The sequence below is a fragment of the Berghia stephanieae genome, chromosome 6 (assembly GCF_034508935.2).
Source record: "Berghia stephanieae isolate SIO BIC M18660-M18661 chromosome 6, UCSD_Bste_1.3, whole genome shotgun sequence".
NCBI lineage: Eukaryota > Metazoa > Mollusca > Gastropoda > Nudibranchia > Aeolidiidae > Berghia > Berghia stephanieae.
Window position 1 is genome coordinate 37,226,374 of NC_088365.1, and position 22,500 is coordinate 37,248,873.

General features: G+C 32.9%; 1 protein-coding gene across 22 annotated transcripts in view; it reads right to left on the reverse strand.

The window, feature by feature from the left end:
- The window catches only part of LOC144974983 (inositol 1,4,5-trisphosphate-gated calcium channel ITPR1-like), a 212,761-nt gene that overhangs the window by 92,879 nt on the left and 97,382 nt on the right, over positions 1 to 22,500 (reverse strand). For all 22 annotated transcript variants that reach the window (XM_078918589.1, XM_078918582.1, XM_078918578.1 and 19 more), the window contains 10 exons: positions 22,169 to 22,284; positions 21,459 to 21,555; positions 11,996 to 12,047; positions 9,508 to 9,664; positions 6,182 to 6,397; positions 3,856 to 3,948; positions 1,974 to 2,111; positions 1,568 to 1,693; positions 965 to 1,165; positions 1 to 224 (listed from right to left, as the gene is read on the reverse strand). The exon at positions 1 to 224 is cut by the window's left edge and continues 28 nt beyond it. In XM_078918589.1, the coding sequence (XP_078774715.1) occupies positions 1 to 224; positions 965 to 1,165; positions 1,568 to 1,693; positions 1,974 to 2,111; positions 3,856 to 3,948; positions 6,182 to 6,397; positions 9,508 to 9,664; positions 11,996 to 12,047; positions 21,459 to 21,555; positions 22,169 to 22,284 (1,420 nt within the window). The remainder of the gene's footprint in view (positions 225 to 964; positions 1,166 to 1,567; positions 1,694 to 1,973; positions 2,112 to 3,855; positions 3,949 to 6,181; positions 6,398 to 9,507; positions 9,665 to 11,995; positions 12,048 to 21,458; positions 21,556 to 22,168; positions 22,285 to 22,500) is intronic.

Here is a 22,500-nt window from a genome sequence, read left to right on the forward strand (position 1 = left end):
ACTTTGACTATATCATCCAAAGGCAACAAAGAGTGACACTTGATTTCCGTGTAGACATTCTTTCCTTCTGTACAAAGAGCTAGTAGTTGAACAAGGTTAATATGGTAGGCAAGGGAACTCTGATCATTGCTTCTATGTTCGTCAGACTGCATCAATTCGATAAGGTGTCCAAAGCTTGTTGTTTCATTGTAAAACACCAACACGTCTTCTCCAATATTGACCAACTTTTTTTAAAAAGAGAAGAAAATATAAACATCCTTAATAAAATCATTAAACAAAATAAGCTAGTAGTAATTGCTATAAAGTTGAGCTTGTTCTTACAGTCACAGTTTCATTACATTATGAAACGCATTCTCAATGAGGCTATAACATGATTTTTTTTTCTCCCGATATATCATATGTCTTCATTGTGACCAACTCATAGTGGCCACCATCATGCTCCCTGATCTTGGGTAACTAATGGGGACAAGTTGAATTACAATGTAATATTAGGAAGAGTCACTCATCTTACTGTTCACTAGAAATTATAGACAGGCAGATTCGCAAACAACAGCAATTGACAAAATGGCATCTATAATGATATAATGGTACAATGAATATTTCCAATTTGTATTAACCCTACTATGAGTGACGTCATTTCAAACTCACTTTTCAGATCACTTCTGGAGACGGGTGTAACACTTTCAGGTTCACTGAAGAAAACAGTTTTTTAATGAACTTATACAAGAGCCTGAAGGGCTGCAAATTTTTGGAAAGTTTGTAAAGTATTTTGAACATGCTAATAAACCATGGACAAGTACAATAAAAACACAATATTCTATATTTTCTATTCATTTTTGAAATTCCATTCTGCAACTTATTGTGATCATAACTCAGAAAGTCAAAAAAGTATCAACAATACAAATCTGAGTCACATATTTCTGACTAAATCATTCAACAAGTCTCTTTAAAAAATATCCTTTACCTCAGACATGACAGAGTCTTGACATTTGCGAATGTATTCCCCTTCAGCTTTAACGATGGTTTGCAAAAACTTGAGATATTCAACACATCGACCAAATGTTTCAATGTTTCGGACAAAATGCTGAATGACACTGTCACTCACTTCATTACATAAGGCAGCATTGTCTTGGAAAATAGCTTTCATTGTCTGAGCTTCCAGAAGCTATTTTTTTAATAGAAAAAAAAAAGAATTATAGCATTAATCTTGTTAAGACATTCTTTGAAAAAAAACAACTAATGATTATATTCTTTAAAAATTAGGAAATAAAAATAATAAACTTTGTTATTCATGTGCTTTATATGCCTTATATGCCTCCACTCTCAACAAAGTTTTTTGCCTTTTAATTATAAGTTAGCTTGAGATATTGATCTCATTATTGCTTATTTCAGGCACTTCTTAAGACTATTAATCTAACCTGAAAAGAAATAAAAGAAAAGAAGAAAACAAAGCACAATATAAAACAAAACAAAAACAAAACAGAATTATTCTCATGATTTTGGGGGAAACTAACCGAATTGTATTTAGAGGTTTGAAAGATCAAAGGCAATAAATACAGTGACATACCCCAGTGGTGAGGAAGAGCTCCTGTTTATCTTGCAAGAGGCACTGGTTTGGTTGGTTGGAAAGACAAAAGGCTTGAAGGAACTCGTGAGCTAATTTCATCAACTCATGCATTCGAATGTCTTGTTCCTTTACAGTAAAACAGTGGGTAAAACATAAATTATTCATATATTGTCATATTGACTACAAGTTGAGAGTAACAAGACTGTTATTTTTTTATTTGCATGTAAGTTTATTCTAATGCAGAACACATGAATTGTAATCCAATGGAGTCAATATTTTTATTTGACCAACAAGAATAAATCAACACCCTCGTCCCCCATTTTTAATATAAACTATTTCATCAGGAGACAAAATTAAGATGATGGATAAACTGTGGATATTTTAGAGGACCTTTACTATTTATTACCTTGTCATAAGTTATCCCCAGCAACTCCAGGATGACATAATGTGCATTCATATTTCTCAAGAGACGCTGTTCATGTTTTCTGGCCTTTTTCAGATCTCCAACTTCTTGGACACAGAGTTTGTTGAGGCGTTGTAATATCTTAGTGGAAATAAGAAAATTACTTTTGTAAACACCTCTTTATGTATATACAATACTGAAATATAAAAAACAAACTGAATATACATTAACAAACTTGTTTCATATTTGTGGCAATCATCTGGACGCAATGGAATAAAAATTTTTGAAGAGCATAATTAAGAACTTAATTGTGCATTTGTGTGTGTGGTGTGTATGTGAGTGTGTGTGTGTGTGTGTGTTTGTGTGCATGTGTGTGTTTATGTGTTTGCCTCAAAAATAAGAATGTCAATATATTAAAATCGATTTCGATGTTTATTAAAAAGAATGCCGACACGTCTTCTAAGCTTATTACCACAAAAGTAAATTATTTCATAATCATCAACTTTTCTCAACACCAGTCCATCTAGTATCTGTAAGACCAGTGATTGCCATATTTTTTTGGCTTCTTGAGATTTCCATCTTTCCATAATTGTAATGCTTGTATTTTGACTTTTAGTGTTTTGCACTCTGTCCTGTGTTTAATTTATATAATTTTGATCTCGGTTTATATTTCATCTCATTATTTCATTTCATTGTCGCTTTATCTCTCTCTCTCTCTCTCTCTCTCTCTCTCTCTCTCTCTCTCTCTCTCTCCTTCCCTATCACGCGCACACACACACACACACACACACACACACACACACACACACACACACACACACACACATTTTTACCTATAATGTTTTAACCATAATGCCAATGTAATATAACATATTTCTTGTTTCCCTGAAGAAGGCCAAAGGTCAAAACGTCGTTTACTTTGTGTTGTATCTTTTATAAGAGTCGTTTTTAATCCCTTTATTTTACTATATATTTTATTGGCTCATTAAGGCACCTCTAAATTTTGGTATTACCACATAAATCACAGATTATTTAACGACTTCAAGTAAACATCAGAAACTTATTGGCGTACAAGGTGAGAAATCGTTGACAGGGTGAATGGTAGGTCTATGTCCGATAAAAGTTCGAATTTGTTTTTGTTTTCATATTCCACCTATGGCCGTAATTCCTGGATCATGTCCCAATTTAAATTTACATTTCTATGCTGTGACACACTGAGTATAGATTATGACAATGCCAATGAAAGCATAGAAAAATCAGGAGAGGGTGTAAGTATTAAAATCAATTTAAGTAATATGGCTACAACTTGAAAAATGCTTGTTAAAAATTTCACCAATTATAAAAATTAGTCCAAATAATCACAGATATCCACATGTAAATTTTCAATTGAAGAAATAAAGATGAATCGCTATAATATCACAAATATCACAGACAATAAATAAATAAATAAATAATTAAATACATAAATAATTTTATAAATAAATAAATAAATGAAAGAATGAATGAATAAATAATTAAATAATGGCAATTAGCAATTACATGTATTTATCACACTCACCCTACTATTTTCATCACAATTTGTATAAAGCTGCGTAAATTAAGTGATTTCTTATTATTCAAATTTGTCAAGAAGCATTTTAATGTTCAAACATATTTAAAAAATCAAAGACAAATGATAAGGATCGTTCTTGTTTAGTATTTTACTTTGTTGACAAAGGGGAAACCAGAAACGTCAACACCATTTATCTTTGCTAATTAAATTGAAGCTTTGATTCAATTTCATATTTTGACATTTTCGAACTTCAAGCAGCAACATTTACTGTTTGTCTATTAAAATGAGGAAATTAACAAAGGTAAGTGAAACACATATGATATCACTACATACAGCTTTGATGGTCTTGTAATTGACAGCAGAATCTGAACTAATGGGAGGACCCAAATCCAAATCAATGGCTGATTCTGGCTCTCCTTTGGCATTCTGTAACACAATATTGTATGATCATGATCATGGATTGCCTTCATTGTCTTCTGCTAATTGCTTACTACTACTGCTGCTGATTATGCTTCCACTAAATAATAAATAATAATTTTAACCTATCTAACACCTATCCGAAATAATAAGGCTCTATGTGCTTTACACAAAGGAAAATAATAGATAGGATTAAATGAAAAGTATATAACAACTTGCACACTCAAGCACACAAAGACCTAGTCATATATACTTATTACTTGAACCCTGGCAAAGACATTCTGAGTTACCACGGGTGAAATTTCAATAAAATTGACAAAATCAGCAATTATAAAACAACATTTGATATGATTTTATTGATGCATCTCAATTCATTTTTTAAAACTTTTCAACAAAAACACTATTTACTTGCCCCACTTTCTTCATTATAAGAAAATTTCTCATACATTTTCCCATTTTTTTTCTCAGTATGAACTTTTCATGATTTCCCTCATAAGGTACATAAAACTCTTTGATGACGAAACAAATTTCTTATTCTGGTTTTTCTTATAGATATCATAAAAAATACGGGAGCATTTTCTTTTTATATGGTGATTAAATCTATTATTACTGCCAATGCTAAATATTTTCTAAAACTATTTTTATAGACTGATACACAAGTAACTGCTAAACCTTCTTTTTATTTCAGGCTTATTCTATCACCCGTTGACTCAAATTAATAAGAAAAAAATTTGCTAGGTCTTTCTACTTAGTCCTTTTGAAATTTGACTTTCACTACGAGTATAAATCATCCTATGCAATTCTAGCATATCCGCAACAACAATTGATGATGTAATTATTTGATATTATCAAGTAATAATTATCTCATCCGCAACAACAAAAAAGATGACGTAATTTTAAATCTCTCTCGATACTATCAAGTAATGATAATCTTTCTAATCTATTCTTTTTAAAAATATTGTTCCGTAAAGCCAATGTTAAATTTTTATCATCGAGCTCAGAATGACCGGCAAATCTAAAAATACAAATACAGTAGTATAATAAGTATAATAAATGACTGCCTGTTCCTAACAGCCTTTATTTCTCCTCAAATAATGCGGGTTCTCCACTAGTTTATAAGAAAACAAAAAGTTCCACCCTCTGTGAAATGCATCTTTTTCATAAAATTTGCCTCCTTACATTTAAATTTTTTTTTAAACGCCACTGTACGTTTTAGATAGCATGATTAGTCACATGTGTGCTCAATTCTAAGTGACACCCTTTACTGTTTAAAAGATTGTTGTTTTTTTTTGAAAATGTACGATAAATTTGCTGCTTTAGCTTTTTTCTTTCTTTTTTTTTAGCCAAAAATGGGACATTTCAAAGATGAAAAATAAAACTATTTACAACTGTTTATTTTTTTTCTTTGTTTTGTTCTATGCAGGTGTGGTCTTATCCTTTAGTTCAAAACAATAGTTGTGTTGATTTCCACAAATTTTCAAACTTGTGAGGTTACGAAAAAGCAAAAGATCTTTCCCCTATACTTCTTTTTGTTTTAAGTTTAGATAAAATACGACTGTATTAGGTGGATTATTATTACCATATGGCTGCTGATGCTGTTGCTGCTACCATAACCAACATTACTTCGACTATTACCACCTATATCACAAGTAGAAGTACCACCACCACTATAGCTGTTATTGCTGCTGCTGCTACTGCTACTACTACCACCACTGCTACTATTACTACTACAAATATCACTGCTAATACTACTACAACTAACACGACGATGACGACTACTACTACTACTACTACTACTATTACCACTACTACTATTACTACTACTACTACTACTACTACTACTACTACTATTACCACTACTACTATTATACTACTACTAACTACTACTACTACTACTTTCTAACATACTACATAACTATACTATACTTACTACTACTACTACTACTACTACACTACTACTACTACTACTACTATACTATACTACTACTACTACTACTACTACTACTACTACTAACACTACTACATACTACTACTACTACTACTACTACTACTACTACTACTATACTACTACTACTACTCACTACTACTACTACTACTATATCTGCACTACCTCTACCTATATTACTATACCACCACCACCAAACTACTACTATTGATCTGCTGCTGCCTCCACCCTAAATATTATTATTATAATAACTATTGCATCATCATTCTCTTTCCTCTTCATCATTACCACCCTTACCTTACTTTCACCAAACATCTTTTCAGTGTGAGATTCACCATCTTTGGCATCACTATCTGCAGTGCCCTTTTTTTTCTTCTTCTTAGGAGCATCATCTCCATGCTTACTCTTGTAGACCCACAGCTCTGATTTCTCCACCAACAACCGCAATTTGTCTAGGTCAGATTTGATTTGACGGTAGTTTTCTACATCACTGTTTGTCACCAAAAGCTGGACCTGAGCAAAAAGACAAAATAACAATAAAACTAAAACAACTACATAATCAAAAAAAAAAAAAAAAAAAAAAAAAAATGAATGAATGAATGAATGAATGAATGAATGAATAAATAAATAAATAACTGACGATGATGATGATGATGATGATGATGATGATGATGATGATGATATCCTAGGTATTGGTCGCAGTGACTCAATGAGTGTCAAAATAATATTGAGGGCATTATAGTGACTTCCTGTTAAAGCCCTACTTTGTTTTGATGCCATCAATTCACAAAGCCCTGTCTATATTCAGGACTTGATTGTCCCCAACAACCCTACTCAAAATCCCAGGTCCTCAAACTTGTGTCACCTTCAAATTTCTAAAACTAATCTTTAACGTTTTGGCGACAGATCATTCAGTAAAGTAGGCCCCACCACTTGGAATTCACTCCCACTGTCACTAGACTTGAAAGTAGTGTTGATAAATTCAAAAAGAATCTGAAAACTTATCTTTTTGGGAAGTATTTAAATTAGATTATGACAATAATTGCAAAGTGTGTATGTGCATGTGTTGTTATATAATATTATTATTATATATATATATATATATATATATATATATATATATATTATATATATATATATTATTATATAAAGGATGAATAAAAAAGCAATGGGACAAATCTCCAACTGAGTTCATTCTTTTTCATGTGAGATCATATTTGGCTCAATTGAACTTACGCATGTACTCTTCAAAACAAAAATAAAAATTTTAATTCTGTCAAATTTTAACAAAGTTATGACAGTTCAAAATGACTGACCCCATGGATGTCCGTCAGTGACAGAAAGCTGTCATTGAATTTCTTGTTTTCGAAGAAGAAACCTTCAGTAACATTTTTAACGCATTGGTAAAGTCTATAAAACTCAGGCATTTTGTAGAGACAGTGTTTTAAGTGGGTTGAACCTGAGTCGAAGATAAAATCATTGGAATGGCGACACCCCTCTTCACCAAAGACCAAAAAATTAAAAGCTGAGAAATCAGCTGGGAAAATTATGCCAACAACGCAGACCTGCCAACCCTTCACATGCCAAAAGCGGAATCAGAATGTCAGAAAATAAGAATTTGAGACAAAAATAATAGGAATTTCTTACAAATGGTAAAATGACCACCACATTTGTTGCCTAACGCATAAAGACAGTTTTCTGGTCAGCTGGCAAAACTACATCAGATGTGTTGGTAAGGGAATGGGGAAGGGGGGAAGGAGTGAAATTAATTTTCCTACTTAGCTCCCCTTTGGCAATCTTTTTTTTTTTTAAATCACCTTATAACCTCCCTCCCCCCTTTTAATTTCTTCTTACCAATTATCATTATTTTTTTAAATTGGAATTTTAGAGACAATGGCGGAAGAGCGGGAAGAAAGTGTGGAAATAGGAATGATTCCGCCAAAAGCGGAAGGGTTGGCAGGTATGACAATGTTTTGGGACATTATAGGTGTAATCCTCGTTGATTTACTACCATACGGAGCCACTGTCAACTCTGAACGGTACAGATAAACGTTGAAGCAACTGAAAGCAAGAATTCGTAGAGTTAGACCAGCTTTTGAGATGGAATGAGTATTGTTTCTTCATGAAAATGCCCTCCCACACACAAGTGCCAGGAAAAGGGAGGTAATCGCATCATTTTGATAGATAACGCTGCCTCGCCCTCCTTATTAATTCACCAGACTTGACACTTTCGGACTTCATCTTTTTGGTCTACTGAAGGAGGTAATGAGGGGTATGGACAGCGAGTGGTAAAACATGTCTTTCGAATAATTTCAGACGATACCAATTCAGCTTTAAAATCAACTTGAATAGGAGAAAACATTTTTTCATTTATTTTTTTTGTAATATTCAAAATTATTTTTTAAATGAATAATAGAAAAGAGTTTCTCTGCTGCTAATTTTCACCACACGTGTGGCCATCTGGCAACCCTAATCATAACTGGCAGCAGACAAGTCAGCTGTGTTGAACAAGACACTGTTTTTTTTTTCCAAACGAATCACTGCTTAATGATGTCACTCACTATTACCCGCTCGTTTATACAGGACTTGACAAGCACCCGCTCGAGCAGTTCATTACCTATCCAACCAAAGACTATTGTCTGGAGGAGACAATCTCACAAACCATCAGTCCATTGTATGGCCTAAAGTACATTCATTGGTTGAAAAGCAAGCATTCTCATTGGCTACATGTTGTGAGAGTATGGGATATCGTTTGTCAAAAGAAGTTTGGGATATCATTGGCCGAAAATCAAGATTTTTCATTGGCTATGAGGGCACATTTCATTAGTAGAACTAAAACAGCTAGCAGTTTCATCAGACCAGAAATTTCAATGTCGCTATTGAGAGTTTTTTTATGACTAAGAATATATGGGGAAAAAATCGGGACCTGGTCACCATGTCACTATTGAGGGAAAGTCACTGTAACTATAGTCGTAATAGAGAGGTCGCACTGTATTTTAACTGATTATCAATGTAAAGGGCTTCGAAGCTTCGGCATAAGCACTACATAAATGTACATTTATTATCATCATCATCATTATTATTATTATTATTATTATTATTTATTATTATTATTATTATTATTATTGTAGATGATGATGATGATGATGATGATGATAATATTGATAAAAAACTGAGTGTAACTCATCATGATTTTGGAGGAAAGAGAAGACATCATTCGATAATTTTGCAACAGAGACTTGGCAAAAATAGAAATATCTATTAGGAGTTTATGAAAATGAGTCAAAGGTTCTGATCCTGTAAGGATGGATGAAAAGTAGAAAAGGAAAAAAATAGACATAAGCAAAATAATTTTAAAAAGGTTGGAAAGAGGGAAGATGAAACAAGTCCGAGCAAGGAAAAGTGAGGACTGATGGATTAAAGTTGGTGAATATGATGGGGGAAACAAGAAAGAAGAAAGGAAAAAAAAAGAATGTGAAAGAAAGAAAGAAAGAAGAGGGTAAGGAGGGAGTAGACAGGCATCGACAGAAGTGAAGCATGACAAATAAAAATCAAAACACTACCTTAAATTTTAAACAATGGGTTTGGGTTTTTTTTAAAGCTTAAACACTGACTGACAATACCTGTGTGAAAGCATTGAGAACCTCCTGTCTTTGAGAGAAGTGCCGGAACAAAAGCTGCAGCGCCCCTGACACGAGGGATGGGTAGTTGTGCATGACCATGTTGAGCAGGACACGCAGGAACATCTTGCCTCCCTGACCATCTAAATCCAATTCATCACTGGAACAATGTGGTAATTAAAAGGATATTGGAGAGCTGGATAGATGGGTGGATGGATGGATGGATGGATGGATGGATAGATGGATGGATGAATGAATATTTGGATGGGTGGATGGATGGATGATGCAGAGCTGGCAAGTGTCAATTTAGACATACAGACAGCTTCATGTAGACAATAGTTAACGAACTCATGCGTATAATTAAAAACCACATTAGCAAATTAGAACACTTAAAACGATCATTTTCTTACTTATTTCCTCATATATGACAGTCATAGTTAGAGACAGTCTATGTGGTAATTGCCACAATGTAATCCAAAATTAGTTAAATGATACAGTATAAATTCTGTAAAAATTTGCAGATTGATTAGAGGCTAAAAAGGGGGTCAAAAAATAATAGAGGTCACAGGTCCTGGCAGTCTCAGAGCAAAGCATTGAATGGATGATGGATTTAGCTTTGACAGGCCCCCTCCCCCCCCCAACCTCCCAACACTCACCCAATCAAACGCACGCAGTACTGGCACGCACACACACACACACACATACACAAAAACATACTGCCAAAATTAAATGGAGAGAGTAGTCGACAGTACACAATAATTCTATCAATACTATCAGTCACTGACCCCACAGTATGCATGCAATAATCATTGATGAAAATAGCGATTTGTCAAAAAGGAGGAAAATGTCTCAGTATATCAATAAAACACAAGCAAAATGTAAAAAGAATAGGAACTATCATAGTCATGTATCATGTAGTATATAACTACTACTAGTGTACATCCATTCTTATTATTGACATAAATTTACTTTTTGTAAACATTTAATGAATTGTCCTTTCCATAAAACAATTTTAAAGGCCTACAATAATATTCAAACCACTCGCTGCATCAAGAGATTATGATATTCTTTTGACCAAAACAAAACCAGAAAGCGTTGTTCTTATCTTTTTTTTTACTTTATAAAGCAGGCTACACTATCTTTGTTACCAAAACCTAGTGCTTATGCGGTTTATACATACAACCCAAGAATCTCTCAAAAATTTCAAACCATAGTCCAAAGGGGGAAAAATGAGTAAACTAAGCTAATCACCATTGCTTTATTGTAATACATTATCTCCGTATAATGAGATAATGGATGAGAGAGATAGATAGATAGATAGATAGATAGAGAGAGAGAGAAAGAGAGAGAGAGAGAGAGAGGGAGAGAGAGAGAGAGAGAGAGGGAGGGAGAGAGAGAGAGAGAGAGAGAGAGAGAGAGAGAGAGAGAGAGAGAGAGAGAGAGAGAGAGAGAGAGAGAGAAAGAGAAAATTAAAAACCCAATAGGCAACTAAAACAGAGAGAGAGAAAAATCTAGACCCATTTATCCCTCCCTTTCCATTTCAACGATCATCAACTAATCAAATACTATCGCTGGTCTTCTGTGTCAATGTGACATCTGGCGACACTCTGTCTGGCCTGATGTCATGGGAGTGTCACCAAATTTCACGAAATTGAGCACATATGTCAAAATATGACATAAGACCATAACCCTCTAGTGGGCTATGCATAAAACACATAATGGTGATTTTGTGGTTTAGAGGAAAATATTTGGCAGAAATCAACTGAAGATTTCTGAGAAATTCCTAAAACCCCAGAATTCTGTGGATCCACGGAAGATTATCATCACTGAATAATACTACAGATATCTTCTCGGTCATTGATCCTACATGTTGGAGGCAACATATAATAATGCCCTGGTCATTAGCCCCCTAAAATATAATATTATCTGAAATCAATAGCATAAACTTTGATGGGACTAATCAGATTCACAAAATGTGTATTGATTGACCATAGAGGATGATAAAAGAAAATAGACCAGCACAACTTCCATGGCTTTTTAGGCCATTTCCGTTACTCTGTGGCAAGCACAGTATTTCCGTGGCACTTGACATCTCTGCATGATGATGGATGAATATTGATGGATGGATGAGGGTCAATTATTGTTTGATGGATGGATGGATGGATGTTGGGTGAATTGTGATGGATGGGTGGATTTGACTGGGTTTATTTTTTGGTTTTTTTTTTTTTGGGGGGGGGGAAATTATATGTTCGTTTTGTTTTGTTTGGGATATTTTTGTTTCATTTGTTTTGATTTTTTGGCCAATTCAGAAAATGGCAAAATCTCTTATTGTTTTGTTTTTTTAAAGAGTTTTGTAATACTTGCGACATTTCAGGGCCAGTAAAAAGCAAGATGGGAAGATCAAAATAATTAAAAGCACTCGAGAAAAGAAAAGTACGGACTGATTTAAAAAGAGAACAGAAGTGGTTTCCACAAACAAACTGCCTCTTACCTTCCACCAAAGACATCCTCAGCTTGAGTTGCAATGCTATCCAAATCCAACCCTAAGACAGCAAATATAAACAGGCTTAAAACTTTGGCGAATGGGATCAATCAGCTATATAATATAATCCATATCTTTTTTTTTTTTTTTTAAAGCTTCTCTCATTACATGAATTATCTAAATACACCAAAGAAACATCCTCATTTTAAAAAATTAAATATTCAGTAAAAATTACATTTAACAAATACTTATTTAAAAGAATGTCATAACATAGCAATAATCACTGATGAAAATAGTGATTCGTCAAATTTGTTAAATTACTTTAACGAAATACTTTTATTTGGATGCTGACTTTTTGTGATGGACAATGGAGTACTTACAGATTTGTGAAATATTAAAAGTCAAGTCAAATTATAAAGTTTGGAGATTGTTATTTACGAAGTAACATTTAAAAAAAAAAAATAATTTGATTGTTAATTTAGAGAAATGTTTTCTTCTAAACTCAGTCCCTGATCTAAGACTGAATTATAATCACAATGAATGACATAAACAAGACGTGCCTAAACATTTCAAGAGTAAGTAAGATTTTTGGGATGTGCTCAGGCTAAGAAAACAATTAGACTTCACAAATTCATGTCAAACTGTGAAAATGCAATATTATTAGTATTCACTTCATACAATGGGAGAATAGATGGTGATAAAGCTTGGACAAGTAAAGCATTATCATTTATTTAACAAATTAAAAAAACTAGATAAAAATGGATTTTATTCATGGATTTAATAATCTGTCGCTGGAGTCAAAATATTTTTAAAATAGTTCGTGCAACGGCAACAGAAAATGTGATGATTATGAACTACAGCAAAACTGTTTCATATTATACTATACTACTTAGTCATCTTTTTCTTTGGTGTTACTATTCAAGTTGCTTCAGGTGGACAAAGAAGAAAAATATTTAACTATTTTTAAACAGGGCATGACCCAGCTCCAAGTAATGAAGCATATTGTAAAAGTAATAGCTTACACACAAAAAAAGCATTCTAAACAAAAGGCACAATATAAAACTAAAGTATGGTCTTCTTGAGGTGGAAAGTGTTGTATTTCAAAACAAATTGACCGTGGTGATAACCGCATATGACAATATATAAAGCAAGAATAAAAAGTCTTGGGGTCGGAGTAAAAGCAACAAATCTTAAATTGGGTATTCAGTTTTTGAAGAAGGGATGATGATGATGATGATGATGATGATGATGATGATGATGATGATGATGATGATGATGATGATGATGATGATGATGATGATGATGATAATAATAATAATAATAATAATATATAACAACGATGATGATGATGATGATGATGATGATGATGATGATGATGATGATGATGATGATGATGATGATGATGATGATGATGATGATAAAATTGTTGGGGGGTTCTTTTTGGGCCTAATTTAAGAGAAAACTGAAGTAACTAAGGCTTAAGTGAAAATGCAGCATTGCCAAATGAGTAACAAGGATTAACATGTTGAAAGTTAAGCTCAAACCCCAGGTTCCATAGTGTTAATGTTAGTGCAATCTCGCTTCCATCACGAATAGATGTTTCCAATAAGATTCATTTTTAATGTCATCATTGAACATTGTCAGAAAAAAACTGTATTCTAAATATAATAGGGAGGGAGAATCTAGTACACTAAAAAGCTTGAAAATGAGCAAAATACTCGATTTGTCTTTTCAAAAGTACAACACACCTCCGACATAAACATTCTTTCTTACCACCACATACTGGAATAGACGTTTGGAGACACAGTATTTATTATAGAACTATCAGAGATAGAACACAGAAAGTCATATGAAGCAATATTTTGGACAGATTCAAATATAATGATGACTCAACAGTACTAATTTTTCTTTGTATATTTGCTGTGATGGGTACAAAAACGCCTCATATTTTACAGACACTAATCAGATACAGATACATGAAAATTCAGCTTTATAAATTTATTTTTCGTTGTCAAAGTTATGATCATCTCATCTTAAAATAGGTATCATAAACCCTCTCTTAGGCGATAACAAAACTCATTTGTGTGGATTATGTTTATAAATAAAAGTTTAACTAAGTCATAGAAAAACCAAAATAGAAAAAAAAAGTATTTCTCAGAATTAAAAATATGTAGATAAAATAAAACAAGACAGTAGAGCATAGTTGCAATGAGTGAGCCTTGGCCAGAGAACAAAATCAAACAAAGATAATGTTTTGCATTTGAATTTTCCACCAATATATGCTTTATGTCCATGATACACAACTCTACTTTCATACTGACTCAAGTGATGAGCACAAAGTTAACAATGGACTGGAGTTGTGTTTCATGGCCCTTAATGACTGTAAGATGATTAACAAATTAAAATCAAATAATGACAAAGCTAAAATATTATTGAGAAAACATCTGCTCCAATAATGTAATAACAGTTATCCATATCAATATTGTAAATTAGAAAATGACCACATCTTTCGGAATAGTTCACAACCTTGGCGTCTAATTTTTAATTAAACTTTTAATACAATTATATATTTTTAAAATGAGTCAAGACAGTAATTTTTATAATAAAAGAAATGCCAGAGTAAGATCCAGACTGGATACTGAAAGATCATAAGATTTACTCCTCTCTTCTCTTGTACAAAGTAGAATTGATTTTTCCATTGTCCTTTAGACAGGCTGCTCCAAGTATGCAGTTGACATAGTACACAAATAAAACAGCCAGATTAGGTACCCTTAAAATTTCAAGCAATCACACATCAACTTTACAGATTCCCTGGCTGCCTGTTCAATTTAGAATAGAGTACTGAATTCTTTTATTTGTGTTGGTCCTTACTGCTAGACCATGTTGAAGTATTATTATTATTATCATCTTCACCATAATCATTATTATTATCATCTATTATTATTATCATCATCATCATCATTATTATCATTATCCATCATTCAAAGAGAGCTTGCAATTAAACAAGTTTATTATCATTATGTGAGACATTACTGACATTATTCAGACCAGTGCAAATGAATTTAATATTCTTCTTTTTACAATAAATCAGAATTCCCATAATTTAATATTTAAGTAATCCAGAGTAGATAATATTGAATAAGAGACACAATAAATGGGAAAAGGAGTAGGAAATGAATATGAAAACAGAAAGAAAATAATATATGCACAAACCTTAAAAGAATTAGATTTTCCACTGAATTTTCAAAGGGTGAAATATCTTTTTCGATTTTGTAAAAGGTCAATTAATTTTCAATTGTTGAGGAACTGTCACGATTTTCCTGACAATATCAGGACATTTTACTTTACTTTCAATGTCTTGGACACTTATTAAGTGTATATAGTATGTCTATGTCCCACTTTCATGTAGTCATCCACCCAATTCCATGTCTTGAAATCATTAAGAGTATATCGTGTCTGTGTCCAACTTTCATGTAGTCATCCACCCAATTCCATGTCTTGAAATCATTAAGAGTATATTGTGTCTATGTCCCACTTTCATGTAGTCATCCACCCAATTCCATGTCTTGAAATCATTAAGAGTATATTGTGTCTATGTCCCACTTTCATGTAGTCATCCACCCAATTCCATGTCTTGAAATCATTAAGAGTATATTGTGTCTATGTCCCACTTTCATGTAGTCATCCACCCAATTCCATGTCTTGAAATCATTAAGAGTATATCGTATCTATGTCCCACTTTCATGTAGTCATCCACCCAATTCCATGTCTTGAAATCATTAAGAGTATATTGTGTCTATGTCCAACTTTCATGTAGGCATCCACCCAATTCCATGTCTTGAAATCATTAAGAGTATATTGTGTCTATGTCCCACTTTCATGTAGGCATCCACCCAATTCCATGTCTTGAAATCATTAAGAGTATATTGTGTCTATGTCCCACTTTCATGTAGTCATCCACCCAATTCCATGTCTTGAAATCATTAAGAGTATATTGTGTCTATGTCCAACTTTCATGTAGGCATCCACCCAATTCCATGTCTGAAATCATTAAGATATATTGTGTCTATGTCCCACTTCATGTAGGCATCCACCCAATTCCATGTCTTGAAATCATTAAAGTATATGTGTCTATGTCCAACTTTCATGTAGGCATCCACCCAATTCCATGTCTTGAAATCATTAAGAGTATATTGTGTCTATGTCCAACTTTCATGTAGGCATCCACCCAATTCCATGTCTTGAAATCATTAAGAGTATATTGTGTCTATGTCCCACTTTCATGTAGGCATCCACCCAATTCCATGTCTTGAAATCATTAAGAGTATATTGTGTCTATGTCCCACTTTCATGTAGGCATCCACCCAATTCCATGTCTTGAAATCATTAAGAGTATATTGTGTCTATGTCCCACTTTCATGTAGGCATCCACCCAATTCCATGTCTTGAAATCATTAAGAGTATATTGTGTCTATGTCCAACTTTCATGTAGGCATCCACCCAATTCCATGTCTTGAAATCATTAAGTGTATAGTGTGTTTATGTCCAACTTTCATGTAGGCATCCACCCAATTCCATGTCTTGAAATCATTAAGAGTATATTGTGTCTATGTCCCACTTTCATGTAGTCATCCACCCAATTCCATGTCTTGAAATCATTAAGAGTATATTGTGTCTATGTCCCACTTTCATGTAGGCATCCACCCAATTCAATGTCTTGAAATCATTAAGAGTATATAGTGTGTTTATGTCCAACTTTCATGTAGGCATTCACCCAATTCAATGTCTTGAAATCATTACGTGTATAGTGTGTTTGTGTACAACTTTCATGTAGGCATTCACCCAATTCAATGTCTTGAAATCATTAAGTTTATAGTGTGTTTGTGTACAACTTTCATGTAGGCATTTATTCAATTCAATGTCTTAAAATCATTAAGTATATAGTGTGTTTGTGTACAACTTTCATGTAGGCATTTACTCAATTCAATGTCTTAAAATCATTAAGTGTATAGTGTGCTTGTGTACAACTTTCAAGTAGGCATTTACTCAATTCAATGTCTTGAAATCATTAAGTGTATAGTGTGCTTGTGTACAACTTTCAAGTAGGCATTTACTCAATTCAATGTCTTGAAATCATTAAGTGTATAGTGTGCTTGTGTACAACTTTCATGTAGGCATTCACCCAATTCAATGTTTTGGACACCAAATTAAGTGTCTATGTCTAAATTTCATGTAACCAAAAGTTACTTGACTTGTTTGAAGACTGGCTCTGTAACAAAACACAAGAAGTAGTCCTATGGGACATGAAAGTAATAAATGCAACATACTCTCTGGAGTATCCAAGGCACAGTTCTTGAACCCCTTTACATTCTGATATTCATTAATGGCCTAAGGACTATCAAGGACTGGAACAAATTGTAGACCTTGAAAATACTGGCAATTTCTGCAAAACGTTACAAATCTATTTTACCCAGAATTTATTGAAACAGGCATGAAGATAAATTTTGTAAAGATCTGCAGCACTGGGCAAAGTGCCTTTTGCGGATTAAGGCATTGAACTTTGAACTCAAAATTCACCTTTTAGCATTTGCCGCCATAAAACTAGATGGATATGTGGGTCACATATGATTATAAACAATTGATTCATGCTACTGATTACATTTTCTCCAAGGTAAGTGTTCATAAGGCTGAAATATCTCTATAAAATTCCAGTCCAATGAATAGGTTTTACAAAGGATTTACTGGTATAAAGACTTGAAATATGGATCAACAGGAGGTTATCTGGAATATGCAAGACTGTACAAGATATTTTGCTATAAACCTTTCCAGAAACAACGTTTTACATATACCGGGTGGCTCAGAATTGTCCCCTGTTTAGAGGTCTCTCACTTATTTACTATATTACCTAAAACATTGAAATTCTCATGGTTAAAAATCAAATATTTAAAATTATGTTATCAAAATTTTTATTAAACTGAGTAAATTATAATTACTTAACACAACAATCAAAATCATGGTGCCAAATTGAGTGATTTTAAAAGTGCGTGATTTCTTACATAATCGATTTCATGGTTTGGTTGATTACAATGCTTGAAGTGGGAGTTACTTTTGCACCAAAAAAGAACCCAAATGAGTACTGTTTCAAAAAGGAACATTCCTCTGAATAGGCTATGTCACACAAGCAGTGTTTTCTTACAGGAATTCATGTTATAATCTTTTTCTCTACATTAAAGAATTTTCAGAGACCAATTTTGTCAATCCCAACAAAATGAAAGTGACTGCTTTGTTGTACACAGAGAATTACAGAAAGACATGTTGCCTGCATGCAAAAAGCTTTATCTTTATCCCATAAATGTTTTTTTTTTAATACCGACCTCTACGATTTGCCACGAGTTTCTGCATTGCCAATTACCAGAAGGTTCATTGACAAATAAAGTTGGCCACTAAATTCTCCGGACTGCAATACACTGGATCATCACTTCTAGAATGCCCTTTCAACAAAAGTTTATGAAAACCAGAGACAACCATTTCAAATTTTAACAGAATTTCAGGAGAAAATAAAATCTGTTTGGACAGAGGTCACTAGTCTGCACAAAGAGTAATTTTCCCCCCGTCTGCTTCAAGCTGTTAAAAATCAAGGCAGTGCCATAACAATGCATTTTAGATGAATACATTACATTCCATGAAATATTTATTGATAAAAATGATATGAACTGTTTTTCTTTACTCAATATTCAGCTAATTTAATTTTCTAATCGATTAGAATTTCCTGTCTTACTCCCACCATAATAAATTGAAACAAAAAAGACGCAGATTTATTAAAACAAAAATTTACCTATTTTTGCCTTGACCATTTCAACAACTCTTAAACAACACTTGTAATAGTTGAAATCACTCCAAATTTATTAATAAACATTATTTATATTTGTAAAATACTTTTGTAAAAATTGCAGCAAATAGAATAGACACACTAGACTGCCAAACGGGGACAGTTATTCTGAGCCACCCGTAATATCAAAAGGGGGAATATGTGCATTATTTATGTTTGCAACAGTGCTTCTAGGACGCATATCTGTAATCGTGTGTTTACTGTCAAATATACTTTAATAGTTTACAGGAAATGCTTATTTTTATGTAAAATAAATATCACTTTTACAAATGCAGCCTCCAATTCCTAACATGGACCTAGCATGCATCAGATTTGCCAATATTTGACAAAAAAATTGATTTATATAAAAAATAAATAAATTAATTAATTAATTAATTAATTAATTAATTAATTAATTATTTTTAAAAAAAGAAGACCAACATTTAAAAGATGATCTCGGTTTTAAAGAGCTTAAATCAATTTATAGAATATTACTGCTTACCAATCGAACCATAACAGTTCCCACTGGTTTAAGGATCACTAATTTTTACGTCTAATTACTTTAAACAAGAAAATGTGTCTGGCAATTGGAGATCAGTGACTATTTAGCAGACCACATTACGGAAAAAATTCTTATCAATGATTCAAATCAGAATAATTTATTTGGATCTTCCATCTTAGCAAGTTTCAAATATTTCAGTGACATGTTATTGGGATAACTCGATATGCGTCCAGTTGTTATAGTAGAATATTTGAGACCAATCTACAACAACTATAATATTCTCAATATCTAAAAAAATAATATATTCTTGTTAGTGTAAATTTCTATAAATGTGCAGGAAAATAGAACTATTCAATTTTTAAAATTCTTATAAAAGAGGATATTGCATTGCAACAAATTAGCTCATGATAAATTATTGGGGGTATCAAACTTGTAAATAAATACAAATAAGGATTGACTTACATCATAACAATAACTAGCACATTGTTACAATACAATACTAAGATTGATGTTAAACAACATACGAATGTTACGATTTGATTTGTAAGTTGGACTGCACTCTAGCTGTGGCTGAATCTGGGCTTTGAACAGTGTTAGAATCCACGTCAGGCGATAATCGAGTCGCACATGCATCAGGAACTATGTCAACCAGTAGTCGGCAAGTAAGCAGTGAGTGTGACAAGATGGGCAGCAATTGTAGGATATAACAGTAAGAGGGTGTCTATTATTCATAATTTGCAATAAGAGTAATTAAGCAGATATAGAAGCTGTGTCCGAAAAGGTCAAATGGAAAGATAGGTTATGTAAACATTTCTGAAGACACTCAACAGACCCTGTTGATTGATTTCAGGACTGCTTATTCATAACATTTTAAAGCACGCCATACACGTTGCGATCATTGGAAGGATGACAGCCCCAGGAAATGGTCTGTGTGATCAATCACCTGGGATTTTTGTCAACATATCAAGCAAATCGTACCACTCACTGTCTCTCACTTGTTTTCTGCTATTTTGTCTTGCTCAAAATAGTATGGGCGATTAATTATCTTTTCACTTTTCAAAATTTAAGATGGAAAAGAAGACTTTTTGTGTGTTATTATTGAGATTATCTTTTTGTGTTGTTTCCTCTGGGCATTTCTCAAATTTGATATGTGTCCTTATCAGCATCATCGTATAATGTTTATACAAAATTCACACAGTCATATATGCTTTCTTTTTTTTTTTTTTGCATTACTCTTTATTTTTAACTTTCTATAAACACTCTTTTCCATGATATGTGTCACCAATTGTAATTTTTAAATAGACTCAATAAATGAAAGACAAAATACCACAAAAAATCAGTTACCGAAAGATAGAAGGTCAAATAGTCAAATAGCGGTGTTATTTATTGTAAATTTGAAGCTAATCAAGAATTTGAAGTCATACCAGCAAAACCTTGACCACTATTTTTTACTGCCACGCCCCCGATTACATATCTATTAGGAGCCTTCAGATGGTCATGCTGTCGAGCATGGGTAAAACTAGTTGAGTGTATGGCGGCTTTAACAGAGGGGGGGGGGGGGGGGGGGGGGGAATGGGAGAGAGAAAAAAAAAGAGAGAAAAGAAAGTCTGGGGCATGTGCCCATCAAAAAAATATTTACGTCAAATAAATATTTGAAAAAAAAAAAGGAAGAAGAATGAAAGAGGAAAAGAAGGAAATCCTTGTCTCCTTTAATATATAGAGTGATGCAAAATCCACATATCACACATAAAGTTTCTTGAAAATCTATGGGAATCTTCAAAAACCAATAGCCCAATAACTGATATTGAGTAAAAGAAAGAAGAAAAATAGGAGGTGGGGGACCGGTCCATTTTAATGTGAAAAAGCACGAAATCATTTCAGAGAATGAAACAGATTCTAGAGAATTATTTTTTCTTTATTTTTCTTCCTGCTGTTTATGGAAGGGGTTCAAGAGCTTTTGGGTCAATAAGCATTATTTGTGGATGAAAGGAATGATGAATTAATCCAGACCTTTGTATTATAATATAATGACGTGTTAGTGAACATTATATCTTACTGAGGAGAGAGAAACAAAACCAAGCTGAAAAAATTGTTTCGTTTACCAGTCTTTTCATTTGGGTTATAATTTTCATCATGCTCTTTCTTGAAAATGGACAGAAGAGACGTGATTCTAAAATCAAGCCTGGTGTCCATAATGAACTGAAATAATAGGTCAAGTAAAATATACAAACAGAACAAACAAAAAAAAGAATAGCATTTTAAAATTAATGTCAAACTTTTTTTTAAACTCAATAAAATCCGTTTTGCACAAAACTGATAAATAAATTATTTAATTAAAAACAAACACACACGCACATACCCGTGTAGCGCACACACACACACACATACACACACACACACACATATATATACATTGTATATATATATATATATATAATATATATATATATATATATATATATATATATATATATATACACACACCAAAACATAGGCACTAGTAACAACACCAACATGTTTATTCAGAAACAGGTTGTTCTTACTTATCAGTTAAATGGAAATAAAATCAAAAACATCCAACTTGAATTTCTCAAAGGAAAAAATAAGAACTTCTACACCTTCTACACATTGGAACTCAAGTCATTCATGTCTACTCAAAGCCACTGATCATAATTTGCAAAAAAAAAAATCATTGTGAAAAATTCACACACATAATAAAGCAAAAACCGAACAAATTTGAATTAATCCAATACAGAGGACACATAAACACGAAGACAACCAAAAACATGTTAATAAGTTAAAAGCATCCTACCTTGAGAATTTCGATGATCTTCAATTTGGTGTCCATAATTTTTGTGTCTTCTTCTTCCTGCTTCTTCTTTTTGTTCTTCAAGTCCATTTCTTTCTGTGGCATTGATATACCTTCGGCTGATTGATAAAGACAATTTGACCATTTTCAATTGATAAAAATATGAAAAAAGTAGATAACTATATCATGAAAATACATGACTGCTATGTATCTTGTAATATATAGTCATATTGCCCTTTTCCAAACATTTTCATTCCCAGCCATTTGTTCACATCACAGAGTCTAGATTATGGAATCTTATTTTTAAAAGTTATCATTTGGAATCAGTAAAAGAT